General features: G+C 51.5%; 6 protein-coding genes across 6 annotated transcripts; 3 read left to right on the forward strand and 3 right to left on the reverse strand.

Annotated features, from left to right (window-relative positions):
- Positions 1–38: 38 nt before the first annotated feature.
- Positions 39–1,793, reverse strand: POJ06DRAFT_256609 (tryptophan synthase beta subunit-like PLP-dependent enzyme). Its single transcript, XM_056188043.1, has 8 exons — positions 1,432–1,793; positions 1,333–1,374; positions 1,209–1,276; positions 994–1,156; positions 811–942; positions 481–759; positions 326–430; positions 39–268 (listed from the first exon to the last, which is right to left on the reverse strand). Exons 1-8 carry the CDS (start codon positions 1,652–1,654, stop codon positions 165–167), a joined length of 1,116 nt encoding a protein of 371 aa, XP_056042756.1. The 5' UTR covers positions 1,655–1,793; the 3' UTR covers positions 39–164.
- On the forward strand, positions 1,787–2,878 carry POJ06DRAFT_132574 (translation protein SH3-like domain-containing protein). Its single transcript, XM_056184394.1, has 2 exons — positions 1,787–2,288; positions 2,351–2,878. The coding sequence occupies exons 1-2, from the start codon at positions 2,144–2,146 to the stop codon at positions 2,761–2,763; spliced, it is 558 nt and encodes a 185-aa protein (XP_056042757.1). The 5' UTR covers positions 1,787–2,143; the 3' UTR covers positions 2,764–2,878.
- On the reverse strand, positions 2,648–4,252 carry POJ06DRAFT_132583 (nuclear pore complex component-domain-containing protein). The gene is made up of 5 exons (XM_056184396.1): positions 3,703–4,252; positions 3,573–3,634; positions 3,387–3,518; positions 3,032–3,328; positions 2,648–2,974 (listed from the first exon to the last, which is right to left on the reverse strand). Exons 1-5 carry the CDS (start codon positions 4,083–4,085, stop codon positions 2,946–2,948), a joined length of 903 nt encoding a protein of 300 aa, XP_056042758.1. The 5' UTR covers positions 4,086–4,252; the 3' UTR covers positions 2,648–2,945.
- A 351-nt stretch (positions 4,253–4,603) lies between these two features.
- On the forward strand, positions 4,604–6,414 carry POJ06DRAFT_198699 (uncharacterized protein; the record flags this gene model as incomplete). Its single annotated transcript, XM_056185124.1, has 5 exons — positions 4,604–4,646; positions 4,710–4,846; positions 4,914–5,129; positions 5,185–5,532; positions 5,587–6,414. The coding sequence occupies 5 exons, from the start codon at positions 4,604–4,606 to the stop codon at positions 6,412–6,414; spliced, it is 1,572 nt and encodes a 523-aa protein (XP_056042759.1).
- A 2,507-nt stretch (positions 6,415–8,921) lies between these two features.
- Positions 8,922–9,959, reverse strand: POJ06DRAFT_132610 (uncharacterized protein). Its single transcript, XM_056184397.1, has one exon. The coding sequence runs from the start codon at positions 9,728–9,730 to the stop codon at positions 9,107–9,109; it is 624 nt and encodes a 207-aa protein (XP_056042760.1). The 5' UTR covers positions 9,731–9,959; the 3' UTR covers positions 8,922–9,106.
- A 3,479-nt stretch (positions 9,960–13,438) lies between these two features.
- Positions 13,439–15,409, forward strand: POJ06DRAFT_256624 (uncharacterized protein). The gene has a single exon (XM_056188044.1). The coding sequence runs from the start codon at positions 13,652–13,654 to the stop codon at positions 15,089–15,091; it is 1,440 nt and encodes a 479-aa protein (XP_056042761.1). The 5' UTR covers positions 13,439–13,651; the 3' UTR covers positions 15,092–15,409.
- The last annotated feature ends 2,732 nt before the right edge of the window (positions 15,410–18,141 follow it).

Below are 18,141 nucleotides of genomic sequence, written 5' to 3' on the forward strand. Positions count from 1 at the left end.
TGAATGCCATGTGTCAAGCGTGTACGGCAATTTGAAATGTGGCAAATAATTCTAGCATTATTCATCGGACAATGAAGAATCATACGGGCTTTTTTTCATTCGTATAATCGTCTACATGGCTATATTGCACCAAACATCCATCGTCTATCTATGCAAAGCATTGGTCATGGAAGGACAATATACTTCTCTAGATGTTGCGGAATTGAGCTCAATAGGTTCTTGCTCTCGAGCCATTTCTTGCTGAAAAGTCTGTCGGCATATCGGTACGCTGCAGAATAGTTAGTCCCATATTGAGCCTGACTATCATCTCTAATGACATTCGTACCTCCATCGCAAAGAAGAGTGACAATATTAGAGCCGGGTCCGAGAGCCTGAGCCATTTCAAAAGCGGCCACGACATTTAGTGCAGTCGACGCGCCGAGATACAAACCTTTGAACGTTAGCATTGCAATTCCAGCCAAACTTGTAATTCCAACGTACCCTCCTCATCTAGAAGGCGGTAGAGCATCTTGATGGTTTTCTCGTCAGAAATGGACAGAGCGCCATCAACGAGCGAAATGTCCTGGGCCAAGTTGTCGGTCACGCGGCCCTGGCCGATACCTTCCGTAATACTAGAGCCAGATCGCTCAGTGAGCGTACCACCGCTCTTGACGTAGCTGTAAAGAACAGATCCAGGAGGATCCGCGAGGAAACACTGGACGCGACCACCACTGACGTCCTTCAGGTAGCGAGTAACACCTGCAAAAGAGCCACCGGTCCCTGAGAATCATTAGTCTTGTACGGCATTTCAAGGTCCATAAATCGGGTTACCGGTGGAGCATGTGAATCCATCAACTTTTCCTTCAGTCTGTTGCCAGATCTCCGGGCCAGTGGTCTCAATGTGGGCCTGGCGATTGGCGAGGTTGTCGAACTGGTCAGTCCAAATAGCATTATCTAGACTCTCTACTGTCCCGTTAGTTCACTCATGCCGACAATATGTATTAGAGATCCGACCCGCATGTCTCTTCGCCTGGTGATTGTAATTCATTGGATTATCGAACGCGACTGCCGGCACAGGATACACTTCAGCTCCAAGAAGACGAAGAAGGTCAACCTTTCCTTGACTCTGGGTGTTGGGCATATATATCACGCACTTGTAGCCTTTAGCACGACAGATCTATGCTTGTAATTTAGTTGTACTCCTTCTGTGATGAACGATGTCGACATACATGGGCTAGGCCAATACCAGTATTGCCAGCAGTACCCTCAACAACAGTACCGCCAGGTCGAAGTTGGCCTACCCAACCAATTAGGACACAATACTAACATAAAAAGCGTTTAAATATTAACAACCCTTCGCTTCGGCGTTCTTAATCAAAAAGAGAGCGGCACGGTCTATCAACTAGTTATAATCTTTTCCAATGGTTCAATTGTCGCGAGAGTGAGGCGTACCTTTCACGGATCCACCAGGGTTCATGAACTCCGCTTTGGCATAGATATTAGCACCGGTCTCCTTACTGATTCCCTTCAAGTAAATCAGTGGCGTATTTCCAACGGCGCCGTCAAACCCATTGACTGTCAACGGCACCCAGCCATCGGGAACTCCGGTAGATATTGAGCGCGAGAACAAGAGTCGGCTCGCTCGGAGAGTCTGCCTCAATGCACTGCCGAACATGTTCCTAAATCGCCAATTCAGCGGGAGAAATAAACTTGCCGCTCACTGCTTATTAAAGGTCTTTAAACCAATGTTTGCAGGGTTCTGTCCTTGTCTCCGAGTTAACTTGGGAGGAACAAGCGAAAGTTTTTAGTCACCGACTATTGGTGAGGTTTTTTACAACAGCGCCCCCACAGGCAATGGCCAATTGTACAACAACATTAACAATTGCATACTCAACTATATTTCTTACAATATTTTGCGGCAAACCGTGTTTCCCGAGATGATCGGTTAGCAGACATCGCCCCTGACTAAAGTTCGGACAAATTGGTCCAAATTGCCAAACGAGCTTTACACCATATCTGTAATCCTCACACCACCGATACGTAAAGCCGCACGGAAAGCTTTCTCGGACTGAAATTCGTCCCGCCCGCCAAAAACGATCGACTATTCTTTACCGATAGACAGGTGATAGGTGTCACTCTTCGGCTCTACGCAGCAGAATACAAAATGAGTTTGTCATTTCTACAGCGGCTGCCTGCTCGAGGATTTTCGGCGGCCGAGACCTGCTTGACGGCGTTGCGGAACCAAATGACAACCACCCTCTCGGATTCGCGGCATGTTCAGAATGCAGGATATCAATTGAGCAGCAAGCGTATGGCAGTTTTTATGATTGCAACTCTATATGGAATATTGAATGCTGACTGTGTGATATAGCCAAGAAGGCGCCCATAAAGATACGCCAGCCTGCACCATCTCTGCTCCCGAAAGGCAGCGAGCCCAAACAACTTCTCGAACAAAAACTCACATCAGAGCTGGACCCGACTGGATGGCGACGACAGTTATTTCAGCGAAGCAGTCCCCTCGCGCTTCGACCGGGTGATGTTGTCAGAGTTCATTTCCATTCGGAGACCAGTCATACATTCGTTGGTACTATTATGGTAATTCGTCGACGAGGATTAGATACCAGCGTGCGATTACGGTCCGAAGTTGCGCAGTTAGGCGTCGAGATGAGCGTTAAAGTGTATAGCACATCAGTTAAAAACTTTGAGTTCATTAGCAGAGCGGTCAAGAAGGCAAGACGGGCCAAGTTGTACTACTTACGTCCGGATGAGAAGAAGGGCAAGTAGACGACTATTTGGAAAGAACATTTGTGTACATAGACGGCGTATATTACGCTAGACGGGCAATATCGACAAACCGTCTTTTGTATAATAAATGCGTTATCATTATGTCGTAACTTGTAGTTACAGTAGTATACATATTAAAGGTCCCAAGCGAAACAATCATTTATATTTAAATCATTTGAAGATTATCTCTGTCCTCTTAAGGACGGCGATCCTATAATTTCATCAGTATGGATTATGCACGACGGGGGGATCTCGTAGTCGCACTTACGGCCGGGAGAATCAGCCAGATTGTACAGATACCTTCCGCTAGGAGTAAACCCCATGGCAGATGCTTGTGACGATGGCGAACCGCGTAGACCTGCCTGCTGCGATGCAGGACTGTGCTGTTGCTGACCCTGCTTCTGGCCCTTTGGTGTCTGTGGAGACTGCTCTTGCCTACTCTTCACCACGGCGTCCTGCATAGATTTCTTGAGTAAAGGAGATACTCGTGGAGATTCTCGCGATTGAGGGTACGTCTTTACGTACTTCGGCGGCGTCAATGGTTTTCCGGGAGAACTTGTCGTCACTATTTATAATGGCAGGTCAGATCTCGCCAGTTGCGGCTCGCTGTCCATTGTGCTTACCGTTGACGTCTAATCCCATTAACTTCCGTTGGTTTGGAGTTAGAGGGATATCTTCCAATTTATCTCTTGGTCGCAGGAGCCGAATTAATCCGTCTACTATATTCCATAGAAATAACATTTGTAGTATGGTTCCTATTGTTCACGATTAGCCCAAGCCAGCATCGATTCAAGTGTCAGCACTCTCACCTATATAGGTCATGTTCCTTGCAAACTTCTCATCCATGGCCCACAATTCTTGCATCCAATTCCTGAATGGCATTGTCAGTCAAGGTTCCCGGGACTACGCCTTCCGCGTTCGCGTACAATGTTAACACACCATTTCTTGAGCCAACTAAGAACGACCGAATACACAAGCCATGCAAGCGCGTTCAGAAACATTTTCCGACTTGTAGCCTGTGTAAACTCTGTCTTGCCCACCCGATCATGCAACTGGTCAAACGCTGGATGTCGCCATTCGCCCTTGGGTATCTCTTTCGGTGTGGCAGGTAACGATCCCGTTGGTAATTCTGGCTGATTCTCAGTAGGAGTGTGCATATCTGAGCGTCGCGATGTTGGTGTGATCGGCGACGAAAGGTTGACCGGTGGTGATGGTGTGTACAGTGCTTTGAACGGTGATTGTGAGTATGGAGCTGGCGTGGAAGGGGTTCCTGGTGATTGATGATGGCCGCCCGGCGATGCAGACACTGGCGAAGACGCCATTGTGATTTACTAGAATACGGCGAATGAAATTGGCTACTGGCGTTGAAATAATTCACAAGGAAAGTTAGGAACCTGTAATTTGGCTTGGCTGGCTTTGGTCTATCTGATGATGTGAGGCTCCCTGGCTTGTTGACGTTTTGACTTTTACAAGCTTCAACTTGACGTGGGTACCACCGAAAATTCCGCCGCTTCGAAATTTTGCATCTCGGAGGCGTTTGGCTCGGTTCAACTTTTCTGTTGCGATTTGCAACACGTCAAGATCCGACTGTAAACAGCAGAGGTTATAGCCTGCTCAGATTACAACAATAAGCGACCAGCGGCAACGGACGATAGTATAGCTTTGTGCGTGGTTTAGATTTGTGGCTTGAAATTGTCAGCGATCCTGGACGGTGTTCTTTTTGTCAATGCGCGTTCGCGATACCGAACGAGACCTGGGCTATTGCGGAAAGCTACTTATCTGAAGAAAATAGAAAATCCTGTCAGCAAGATTAGGAGAGTAAGAATCTAGACAAACCAAGATGAAGGTCCTAGTAGCAGCAGAAGACTCGGGAAGTCTTAAAGGTATTGTTCTCCATCTGCCAACCACGCGCACACTTATGCTGACGACACTACTTTGATCGATAGATATTTCCTTCCCATTCGGCACCAACACATCTATACAGCAGTCTGCACAGCCCACGATAACGACCTTTGCTTCAGCTGGCAGATCATCTTACGTTCAACGAATGATCATTGCCAAATTGAAGTCTGGCAAGGAATATGTACGCCCGTTATTTTTAATACGCTATCCACTTGTCTCACGTAGCAATATTAATTAATGCAATGCAGATTTGCATAGCGCGCAAAGGGGGAATAATACAACTTTACGACATCAACCCGCCGCATGCGCTATTCGTGGAATGGAAGGACATGATGCACCCGCCTGATGATGCATTTGTTGGACTCGAGTACGTCGAGGGCAAGCTGAGCAGCTGCACGGCGACCGGCAAGTTGGTCATGCGAGATTTGCATTCAATTTCTGATAGCACGAATCATTATTATACTGTTCGTGTACTTTGACTACCGTTTCGACGACAAATGCTAACGATCATTCTGGCAGCTGCTTGGAGAACCAATCAACGCGTTTCGGGTACATCCTAACCAACCCAATGTCGTTGCATACGGCGGCAAAGAACGCGAGCTTGAAGTCAGCGTGATCGACAACCTCTACCGCCGCGAGCCAGACTCGAACGCTGATTCGGAATCCGACCAATCATCCTCGTGGTGCATTGCGGCTACCCCGACTGGCCGCGCTCTCTCTCGACGGAAGCTATGGAAAGCCAAAAACGTCAAAAACGATGAACTTGACCTGCGTGTACCGGTCTGGATTAGTGATATTAGGTTTTTGGACGTGAACAGAGATAGCACAAGCGATTTCAAGCTGGTCGTCAGTACAAGATTTGGACATGTATGATTTCCATCTCACTGCAATTAACTGGACAAATTGTTGCTAACGTTGTAGGTTCGCGTTTATGAGACCAAATATTCACGCAAGCCGATTGTGAATGTTGAGGTCGGAGACCATCCCCTCATAGCGCTGTCTCCATATACTAGCGACACTGAGATCATCTACTGCGATACAAACTCCACTACTGCACGGTTCAATGTAATTAACGGGCGCAAGGGAGGTCACTATTCTGGGGCCGCGGGATCGATACTCTGTCTCGACTCGTTTTTCCCTGACCAAGAAAGCGTGTCGTCGACAATCAGCACCTCAGACGACTCAAATTCTAGGGAGTCGTCACGGCAGTCTTCAATGGCTAGAACAGCATCTGGCGACGTGCCGTTGCTCGCGACTGGAGGACTTGATCGGTTCCTGCGTGTGTACAATTTACAAACGCGCGAGCTTGTCGCGAAGGTGTTTGTCGGTACAAAGTTGTCAGCGGTGTGCATCGTTGATGGAAGCAGTACAGTTCCGTCTGAGCCCTTGTCCGAGCGCGAAAGTGACGAGGAAGACGACCGTGTCACAACCGACGGTGGTCGAAAACGGCGCAAGGCGTTGAAGACGGAGGATGAAGACGATGAAGAGGACAGCGTAGCCGATGAAGACGCGAGCAAAAAGGGACGCAAGAAACGTGTCCGATTGCACGATGAAGAGGCAAGCGACGACGATGATGAGGATGATATCGACGATGTGTGGAATCTATTGGACGTGGAGGGCGACGAGCCACGGATTAAGAAGGAAGAGGATGAGGATAAGGTCGCGTCGTCGTCAAGTGCTCATGAATCTGTTGCTCAAAGTTCGCGGCGACGACGAAAACGCGGTCCTCGAGCAGAGTCGTCGCGGTAGCTTTGTTCTATCAAGATCGATGGTGGGCGGAAAAGGAGTGTCGTTAGTAAATAGTCATGCGTCATGTTGGGCTTACCAAAGGTGTTTTTTTTTGCTTTGTTATTGGGATTACTAATAAGGGATGTCAAGTATATATTCTAAACCAATATTATATGACAATTGTCACTACAAGCATATATTGTCATCGGGCTTTAGTTGCGAAAAATCACACTGACAGTACTGTCTTGTCCAACCATACAACTGTACGTGCAGTCGTCCAGCGCTAGTGGGAACAAGGATTTTTGTTGTCTTAGTCAAGTGGCGACATGCATTGTGACTGATGGTAGTGAAGGAAGAACCTACAGACTTGCAGCGGATAATTTGAAGCTTGCATACTGTCGAGGTCTGTATGCTCACAGCCTGAACACGCGACCCTTGTGGCAGTGCAATCACTAGCCCTGGGTGATACAAGGGTTCGAGTCAGTCTGACCCGCCAATTGTCGGCCCCTTGCCCTGATCGTCTTGGAAGACGCGCGGGTACGTATCTGCATTGCCAGAGTCCAAAATAGTAACTGATCGTCACCAGATTGCGGGTGACACACCGGGCATTTGCCGGATTCATTATCCCCGTATTGGCCGCCGGCGTTTGTCAAAGCGTGAGGCTGGCTTCCGCGGCTGCCAAATGTCGGCGTTAGAAGCGACCCTCGCGAATTTTTTCCGATTCCTGGCGTCCATGTTGACACTACATCGTACTGTCCCGTCTGCAGCACCAGCAGTCTATTTTAAGACCGGGTTGATTGCCTGTGCTTGCTTTTATCTCAAAGGCGTCGCCCGCTCGCTCCTGCGTCAGAGTCGCCAGCGCTAGTTCAGGGCCCAAAGCTACGGGCCCTTGCAAGTCAGGGTCTGATTCTGTGGGCCCCATGCACAGTAACACTAGTGGGCGCACTCTGGGACCAAAGCTGAACGTTAGTTATGACCATGACTGCGGAGGTGTGTATAGTGAGGTATAGTGAGCCACCGCGGTGTACTATGCACCTGGCGTGATCGCGCACGTGGGTAACCAGCCGCCAGAGCGATCGAGAGGGCCAAGACGACAATGCTGCCATCGGGTGGCAATGAAGACCATGAGGCCAAAGTCTATTGAGTCATTTGAGAAAAAAAGGGCTCAAGAAATGAAATTCTATTCGCCAGCTTCGATTAGGTCCCATTTCTCGCGCAGAAAGATTTTCCTGCCTCGTTCCCGGAGCCTCACAATCGAATCGTGCCGTGCGCCGCGCCGAAGCCGACGCAGAAGCCGAAAGGACCCTTGGCTAGAGTTCAGCGGCGGGGGCCCTGAGAAGGCTGCATGAAACTGAAAAAAAGGCAGAAACTTAGACTCTGACTGCAGACATCGAGATCAGCTGTTTTATAGAACCCTCATCAAATAAACTTTGTGAATGAAAATACGTGACACGTATATGAGCCGATTTCCCATACGTGCTTATTGGAATGTGCGCTGGTCCCGAGTTGTCGACTGCGGCCAAAACGATCGAGCATATTGGATATAGTCAAACTGTCTAACAAACTGTGCATATAATCAAGCACCTGTCGTTATAATCTCGTCTATCTATAGAACCACGCCATCTGTTTCGCTGCACCAAGAGCTTTATCAGCAGGCAGCTTGTTGAGGTTAACCCCCTGACGAATCCGCTTTAGGGTATATTTCGGCCGAGTTGTTTCACAATTCTTTAGCGACAACTGGAACGAGGCCTAGATCGCGATATGGAATATAATACATGCGTGTTGAAGAAAATTTTTGATGATTTACATTGTGGTCGATCGAGACACTCACAGCAAAATATGTAGCAATGGTAAGTATCCATTATTGCGTTCTGTCGAATTTGCATACGGTTCCGTACCATATGCAAATCACAGTCAATGTAATCATCCGCATATAACACAATAAGTTGGCGCAAAAACGATCAGAAACTGAATTTGCTTGATATAAATGACCGGCGAGAACTGGAATTCACCCTTCAATCAACCACCAAAGAAGTCCCATTAACACCCCGCAACTACTGGCCAAGTTATATTTTCGCTTATCTCGGCGCAACCACTGCTGCCAACGCAAAACACGCAGCAGAAAGGCGGCCGACAAGTGGGAACTCGTGTTCGGGCGGAGGCTCGGGGCAAAGTTTTCGAGCTGCCTCCTGAGCCTCACGATATGGGGCCCCCGTTCAAGTTAAGGTGGTCAAGTTAACCTTTTTGCTCTCATCTCGATATCAATTCGGGAGTCCCCACTCCCGCTGGCGCAACGCTTCTGCCGCCTCCGTTCCGACTCACGGATCCCCGTTCGACTTATCTTGTGCAGCGGCTAGTGCCTAGTTATACACTCGCTGGGGCTCTGGTGGGGCGTACTGGGGGGAGCAAAGATGCCGAGTTATTTACGAAGTCATGAATATGCGGCGAAAGCGAGGCCGTTAACTATCACCCCTTGACATCTCATGCCATTTAGACTGCTCTTGAGATAAAATGTAAATCGTGTACAAAAACGAAAAGATGATAGATGACATTCAACCGCGCCGTCGACCGGCCACTGGTAAATTACTTGTTACCTGAGGGTGTGGAGACGTAAGTCACGTAACACGACCGCACAACACGCAAGTGCAATACGCGTAGGCTTGAATGACGCGCGGTTAATGACCTTGCCTGTAAAACAAACCGCTAAACGCCTCTAGCAGTGTGCGAGTTGTGGCGGCGAGAGGCCAGTTGCGATATCAGTCTCACCTTCTGTCCACAAAAATAACGGCAACCACAAGAGCAATAAATGCAGTAATAGCGAATACACGACAGTGGAACTTTTGGCCATCAATGCTCGATGCTTTAATGGTCTAACCCGCCGGTAATTCACTCTATCACGCAGCCGGGCTCCGAGTTTTACAACTGATGTGGACAGTACTGGAGAGCGCGGATGCGGTAACTGCATGCCGGATACCCGTATTGAGCGTATTCGCAGTGGCAGCGGGTCCTCCGCTCGTGGCGGACGGCCCACACCGTTCCCCCCGCGGGCAATTGTTATTAGTATAATTAGTAGTAAAGTACGTGGTCTGTGAGTCTTCGACACGAAAACGGTCGCCGAACTGACTGCTGGACACACGCTATTGCTTCGATTGGCCGGTTCGCTAGGTTTCACCACCATTAAACAGCCAGAGACCTCAACAGATACGCAACGCGTTAACATGCCGATAAAATAGTAGCCGCTGCATTTCCGCAGTAAGGACCAACCGGGTTTCATGCGAAGGTTTCGTTGATCGAGAGAGTATGCCCAATTCAATGGAAACGACACCGAACAGCCCATGCTGAACCGATCAAGCAATTCGCCATTGACAAGCCTCGACGACTGGTGGGCTGGGTTCCAGCAAGCCAAACCAGACGTACACGCCGGCTGGGCTCACACTGAAACAACGTCGCAGACGCAAGCCGAGCCGGCACATGGCTCTGGTACAGTTTTAACAGCATAAGTTCGCGAGCCTGATCAAGTTTGCCTCGAATGCTGCCGCTCTGATTAGCGTCGTCGGCTGCAAACCCGGGACCAAGGGTGCGAAATCCGCGGGCCGACCGAGACGTACGCCAAAATACCGACGCCCATGAAATGACTGGCTAGCTAATACCACAGAAAAAGCTCTTTTTTATTATTTTCGACTGACGACAGAAGCAAAACAAAATCAAAAGTTATGGGAAGAGTGTAATGTCCTACGTGCCGGACATTTGTGAAACAAAGGTACGCTCCAGGGAACCACAGCATGCTCAAATATTCACGCTACGCGCGGATTGCATTGTTCCCGCAGACGAGCAACCCATTTAAAGTTTTGTTCTAAAAGCTTGGGTGGTTCCGAGCCAAACCCTAGGCCGGGCGGCGGTTGTAGCTTTAACCACGACCGGGGCCGAAGACGGAGACCGTGTGTGCTATATTGAATTTGGCATCTTTGATTTAAACTGCGAGCCTGGTCTTGTTCTGCAAACGATAGTGTGGAGTCCATGCGGACGACAAGCAGGGCTGCTAAAATATTGGGTGCAGGTGACACATCTGAAGAATGAAATCTAAATCGGGATTTACTACTCGCCACCCACGGTCAGCACGAATGTTGAGTGATTGTGGAGGCCGTCGCTTAGAATGTTCCTGCATGCTACAACGTGTCATATAGAGGTGTCGATATTGTACCGACGACGCAAGGTATGATACGATCTATTGTTAGGTATTATTTTGTGGCAAGGATCGGGTGGGCCCGAGTCCAGCAAGCAGCGATCAGGGTTATATAAGCACGCGAAGGACCGGTTGGAGCCGGAAGTTAGCTGCAGCCCTACGGTGGGTGGGGGGCCCCAGGCCACATGATACGGCGATAGTGCTGAATAACGGGTACGCAAGGGTCCACCCACACCGCCTCACCGACGCCACGGTGGAACCGTTTGGGGCGACCACCCGGGTTCATTACGCCAGAACGAGCAGAAGATTTCTGCCGCGGCATGCCGTCTGTATTGGTCGTAACAAAGATCGCCATAAGCAGACACGCGTTGCCTGCACTCCGCCGCGCTAGATAGGTCTTGTCAGCTAGCACTGTTTTCAGACTAGCGTCGGCAGCCCTCATAACCGTCTGCACCCAACTGCACACGGCCCACAAACATATGACTGCGGATTCACACAAGCCGGACCAGGACCAGGACTAAAAGACGGCATGAATCGCGGTTTGCTACAACAAATAGTCCGAGACTCGTCAAATCGATGCGAGGATGTGAGCGGATTGTGAGCCACGCCAAGTTGCGCCATTAAGCGGTGTCAGTGCCAACTTAGACTTAACTCGCAACTGGCACAAGGGTTCGTGTCGTTGGGTCTGGTGCCGTCTAATACAAGGGTGTCTCTTGGGTCGTGCACACGAACCCTTGTGCCAGTTGCGAGTTAAGTTAGCAGACACAGTCAAGAAGGGTCTGGGTTGTCGCGCCTGGCGCTGCCCTTACCCCCGATTAGCCCCTGGTCCAAACCAACACGGTCTATGGACTGGTATCCAGAAAGAAAAAAGTAGCCAGTACGGACAATTATTTGCTGGCGATCGACGAGGCGAGTGGCACCCGGACTGGAGATTAATATCTAGCATGCTATTTTCCAAATGGTCCCGCAAGATGGTCAGATATCCGTCGGCTTCGGTTTTGCTCGGTATTATTTGGGAGATTAAATCCAGCTGCAGGCGAGGATCGACATGGCAGACAGACAAAGCTGATCTACACTAACTTAATAAACTACGATGTGATGCTATGTATTTCATGTTGGTGGTGACCCTGCGCCGTCGTGTTGCGGCACCCACAACGTCTCTCGCGTCCTTTGACTTGGCGCGTGCACAGGCAGCACGACAGTGGAAGTAAATGTTTGTGTGGGTGGTGCCACCACTCATTTTATCATGATCGTCGCCCAAGTCAGCCGTACGCGAGCGCGTTTTCATTTCGCGCAGCCGCCCGCTGCCCACGACTAACATTCCGCCGGTTTGATTGGTGGGAACCGGCCAGGCACGTGTGTGGGTGATGACGGCGGGATGCCACGCACACAATAACGAGCGTCTGGCCTCCGGCAAGTAAATTACTTGCATCGTCGCTGAATGCGCTTTATGATTGCAAATTCGAAGCCGGTCCAGGGCTTGGTTAGGTAATGAATTTCCGAATGTTGCGTCCGCTGGCCTACAATGTGACACGATCCGAACAAGAGTTGGGTCCCTGCTGGGCCCGCGGGGTCTGGCTGGGCTCCTGCCAGGCTCATAAGCGAGACAATCTCTGCTAATTAATACACGTCACTTTTTTAGGCCATGTTGGGTAGCACATGATCAGCAGTTATAGTCGCTCCCACCGCGCTGGGAACACCAAACAAAAAAAGAAAGGGTTCTACCCCGCCCGCCACGACTGAGGAGGCCCCGCACGACGGTCACTTAGTAAGCATATAATAGTGTCAAGTGAAATCCTGCGTCGGCCAATCGCTGACGTCAATCGATCCACCGAAAACGATCTGTCGGCTGGGCATGATGAGAACCGCGGCGACAGGGCCGGTAGTGTCGGCTTTGATTTGGCGGAGTTGCGAACGAATGGTTTATCGGCTATGGGCGAGACTCGAGCTAATGCAGTAGTGCTGGCGTGTCAGAACCCGAGTCAGGGCCGCGCTCTAAAGTAACCGATATTAAGGATCTCACTGCCAGTGTTGGTTGTTGTTGCTGTTGTTGGCGTAGCGAGAAAACAAAAATGCGCCGCTTCGCATCGCATTAGTGCGGTTTGGCTGTGGTCACGATGTCGTCGTTTGTTTGCAACAATTGCTGGACCGCGGCATGTTCCGCCCGCCTGCTAATGTGGGCCGCAGTCGACGAAAACGGACAACTGATCCCTTAATTGGGATCGTCGGGTCCAGACGGGGTCCAGTCGGGTCTCGGATCGCTCGCTCGCTCGCTCGCTTGCGTGAGACTCGGATTTTGGGTTCGGACCCGGTTCGGCCTGCATGGGCCAAGCGATGGTGCAGGTAGCATGTGTCGACCACGAGAATAGCATATGACATTACAAACCGCGTGGTGTGCTCGGCACTCACCCTCTCCTTTCACGTTCGTTGGCCACCGGGGTTGGGGCTGCAAAGACGCCGACCACCTACTTGTTCGTGGGTAATGTCGCCGCGCGCGGTGTGATCTGGTCCGGAATGTACTGCAAGGCAAGGTGTACAGTACCGTATTGCGAAGGGCAAGCGAGGGTTTTGTGTGAGCCATGCGCGCGGCTGAGGCGGAGGAAGCGGGCCCTGCATGTTTGCGAGATGGATGCGCCTGTGTGCATGGTACCTTGCACGGGTACGAACACAAGGCAGGGTGCGGGTCCGAACCTCCGCGAAGGCTTTTTTGTGACTTGCCTTGACACACGGGCCCACAGACGGTCGTTTTTGGCACAATGCTACTCGAATCAACAAGGTACCGTACCCGCTGGCCTGGGTACGGCACTCGTCTTCATGCTGCCGCTGGGTTCCAGTTCGCAGTCCGCCGTTTGGCCCTTTAGCCCTTTATTGCCCTCTGGACGGCTCTCTCGCGCCCTCTTCCTCCCACACGGACATTTCAAATACCATTCCGCCTGCTCATACCCCGCGCCGTCGCGCGGCCTCGTCGTCTTCTTTTCTGTTTCTTCTGCCTTTAGTCCCTCGCTGCCTGTCTCCTCCTCGTCCTGCCAACGTCGCACCCAATCCAGTCTGTGATCCCCTCGACTTCCGGCAGTCATGATCCCGCACGTCATTACGGCGTCTGGCCATGCCGTCTCGTTACTATGCGACGACCCGCACCAGCTGCCGCACATCCCCGCGCCAACTCCGCCTCTATCGCCCTCGAGTAGGACGACGTCCCAGTGTTCAGTACCGCTCTCTGTTGATCCCGGCTACCAACCACCGCCGTCTTATCAACACAACCTTCCCGCGATTCCCCCCTACTCCGATCATCCCCACTCTGTGGTCCACGATGCCGCCTATCCGCCTCCCCAGGAGCCGTACTCATCAAGCTATAGCTACGCGAGGGGACAACAGTACAACGGCAACTACACGTACGCGTCTCCTCCACCGCCGGCTCCAGCCCCAGCCCCGGCCCAGCAGTGGTATGTGCCGTCACAGACACCGCAGCCGCCGCGGCAAGACCAGTCGGGCTACAACATGATGCCGTCGCCGCCCTTGGCCGAGCATTACCAGACATCATCCACAGCGCCTCCATACCAGCACGCCCGTTCTGCTTCTCCGCTGGCGCCGTCCGCCAACATGTCGTCTATAGCGCCGGCGACCGCGTCTGCAGACACGTCCCCGCGCCGGCCGTCCCGAGTAACAAAGTATTCGCCGCCGCCGCCAACGGCAGCCGCAGCAGCGACCAGCGGCGCCGAGCCCGTCCGCAAGACCAGGCGGTATACGTGTCACTGCGGCAAGTCGTTCACGACGTCCGGCCATCTCGCCCGCCACATGCGCATCCACACTGGCGAGAAGAACTACGTGTGTCCGGAAAAAGGGTGCGGGGCGCGGTTCTCGCGCCAGGACAACTGCATGCAGCACTACCGGACCCACCAGGCCCAGGGCGCAAAGCGGAATAGCCTTGGGTTGGCGGCGGCCAACGGAAGTCTGCGCGCGGTCACGACAGGCGTTGCCAGTCCGGCTGCGATCCAGGCGGCCCGCAGGAGAAGGTCGTCGCATTCGGGCGTCGTTGCTGCCGGCCGCCAGCCTGGACCTGTCGCAGCCGCCGCGGCCGCAAAGCGCGAGACGAACCAGGAGTTCAGGACGCATCATCACCAGCGACATAGTGTCGATTACACGCCGACCGGCGGCTATCCGCCGTCGTACTACGATCCGCGATTTAAGGCCGAGCGGGCGACTCCAGAGCTGCCGCCGCTGCAATCGCCTCAGCAGACTCCATATAAGCCTCAGTACTCCCCGCGCTCACCATTCTCGCCTCTTCCTCCGCCTGCTTTGCCGCAGCAGTCGTTCCCGTCGCAGTACCACACTCTGGCGCCTCGCCAGCCACAACCGTCGCACCTGCAATACCAATCGGCACAGCAGCCGCAGTACTCACCGGCGCCATCATCGCTGCCTCTGCCAGTCATGCAAGCAAGTCCGTCGGCAAGCGCAGACGCTGCCGCCAGCCGGCTTGACGAGCTTGCCAGCATAGCGACCCAGGTGGCCGTGTGACCTACAGGTTGTGTTTTGTGTATAACGTGTATTTATATTCAGCGGACTCTCTATTTTAGAATGTGTGGATGGGACATTTTTAATTCGGTTTTCTACTATACAGGTCGTCAAAAACTGCGGGGTTCTACATTTCCTTTTTGACATTATTGGGACGGTTTTGGTTACTGTGTGACTTGATTAATGGATAGGACGCACTGGCTTTGTTTGGATCGATTTTAGTATGGATGCGTTTGATTATTGTTTGTCTCGAGTTATATAATCGTTGGGTACGCTGACCGGGGCAAGATTTGTAATCGTCTTTCTTCTTTTGTATATAATAATTTATCTATTTTATGTCAAGAAATCCGCGAGCTAAGAGTTGCCTTGGACCAACACGCGTACGACCCCCAAAACATACCGACACACAACCGCAGTCGGTCAGACTGGCAGCCGAATGTGGTTATATTTCATTGCCACAATGGCATTTACAGTGCTTCTTCGTTAGGCAAAGCGCAACTATTGGGAAGTGTATGTAGCGCAAGCTAAGGCGGCCAGTCTGTAGCAAGACTATGCATGAGTCATTATCGAGCATTTGTGCCGCTAAGCCGGGGCAGGTTTATACGCTAACACTTGTCAGCACAAAAAAATACCGCGCGGCCGCTTCTCGCGGGAATCTGATTATTATTGTGCCCGTGCCGGGCGCCGTTCTGGAGGTGACGGCTCAATTATTGCTGCCTAGTATTTTGCCGCGAGCTAGTTCCTGCTAGGTCTTGCTTGGTGCAGCCAGACCGGCCGCGGTCAACTTTGTGCCCCCCCCCCCCCCCCCCCCCCCCCCGGCCAATCCGGCAACGTCAACGACCCCAGCTGGCTTGCCGGTTCGCGCAAAAACCCGCGTCAGATGTTTAGCCAGCGTCCCTGGGCTCCTAACCCGTCGTCGGTTCGGCCCCGTATACGGGCCACATACGACTTTATACAACCCGTCAAAGGAAACACTTACGTGTGCGCGGATCCGCAATTAGACACTGCGCTAAGCCTGCGCCTAGCAAACCTTAGCTCTGGCAAATCCCCTCCCCCCCTCTCTCGGGTCCTATCAATCATAGTCGTGAAAGGTCCTTAGCATTTAAAACTAGGAAGTTCTCCTTTTGTTTTATTTGTTTGTCCTCATCGTGCACGAAGTGGGTTTAGCGGCGCTAGGCGGCGATTTGTTTGGTTGTTAGAACGTATACCCCGAGTTTTCTTCTGCATGGCGTATCTCGGCAAACCGCGGTTTTGCCAATCAAGCCACCGACGGACCGACGAGCGTATCCACGGCGCCAAACCGACGATCGTGCCCTTCGTACGCGGCTTCCGTGCTAGAGAAAAGCCGGAATAAAAGTCCGCAGCAGGAACTACCTGATTTATCCTTTTTGTCTAAACTCCAAGTGTGTGTGGGGGGCGGCCGGTCCTCTTATTCGGGAGATGTGGGGGGAGGAGGGGGGTAAACCGGGGGGCGGAGAGGGGGATTAGGCTTTTTTGGATTCGGATTTTGGATTTGTGTTCAGGGGAGGTCCACTTCTGTGACCAAACTTAAAATCTTGGGATTCGGGGAGCACAAAAAAACTCTCGGGACAGAACCAACCGGCGACTCTGTCTTGTGGGGTGGTTCTTTTGGGTGTGGCCATTTGACGCATTTCGCAAAATTGGCCGGCCGAATTGGGCTTTTGTTCGCCTGGCATTTAACCATTGAGCATAGACTGGATGTACTTAATTTGTAAACCTGAAAGTATCACAAACTTGTAAAATAAACCTGCTGCAGGAATATCCCGTACTTATCGACCTCGTACGATTCCGCCGATCCTCGCCCAAAACCGACCGACCAGTTAAAGATCCCCACATGACAGAAATTTAAACCATCCTCGCCAGACGCCAATCAAGCAAAAACCGAGCCCTTGGACTAAGCGGGACGACTTGGGTAGGACAGATGCTGAAGTCGGCAAGCCAATTCGGGTTTGCGGTGAGGGGCATTAATATATTTTGCTTGGCACTGTTCAGGCGGAATCCCACCGTTCCAAGCTGGTCCAAATGAGGCGAGTCGTCCGATGGCCGGCCGCGTGCAGGACCTGGTGCTCGCAACAACAGAACGAGATAGACAGGCTCGTAACACGGTCTCGTGCTAGTCGATACATAAGTATCATTTTGATTCATAGAGGAATCTAGTAGTGTCAGAAGTTAGATGCGCGACCTAGAGCCGCGCTGGTGGATCTTGCAACTAACCGCCAGTTCCCGTGTGGCCAGCATAATATTGATCACACCATATAAATTAGGTGGTCAGTGGCCATCGCCTGTTATCAATAGCTTGCAATGGAACTCGCGGTGACGAGCATAGCATGCGCAAGAAAAACAAAACCATGGCTGCGGTGAAACGTGCGAAATATCTGGGCCCTCATGTTGGCAACGAGAAGTGGCAACGCGATCGCATGCAACAGAACAAAAACATAATAATCTGATATCAATCCAGCTCGTCGCTGGCAATCCCATGACGAGAATCACTGTACAAGCCTGTAACAGACCAGCTCGTACTGGCCGTCTTGGAGACATAGTAGCTCGATCGCGGCAGGTCGAGACTCTTTGCACCGCGACGTTGCGACCAGCATCAGACAAGATCATAAGAGACAAGATCATAAGATCGTCAGCGACCAATGAAATCGATTGTAGAAGACATCTTGGCCCAGATCTTGCGTGACGAGCATAACGTGCGGAGAACGATAGCTGTGTTGCAACGTGTGCGAAAATGCTCTAAACACGAACGGCCGAGCACGCTGTCAACGCGATTGCATGAAATAGAATAAATGATATTACCCTGATAGCAATTCAGCCCTCGGCGGTTCGTCCCATGACAACAGTCATGTAATGAGTGGTGGTGGCTGGGAGAGTGGGACTAGCAATGTGTGGTCGGTCGAGCTTTGTGTGCTGTTACCACCAGCAGTTGTGGCGACCAGGAATACAGCAAGCGCCAGTTATCCACAGGTAATTCATAAATACCGAGACTTGATAAGGTCCCGTCGGCTACATGAAAGCGTCCAGGACAACGA

This window comes from Lipomyces tetrasporus (assembly GCF_029532465.1).
Source record: "Lipomyces tetrasporus strain NRRL Y-64009 chromosome Unknown POJ06scaffold_7, whole genome shotgun sequence".
In the NCBI taxonomy this organism is placed as follows: domain Eukaryota; kingdom Fungi; phylum Ascomycota; class Lipomycetes; order Lipomycetales; family Lipomycetaceae; genus Lipomyces; species Lipomyces tetrasporus.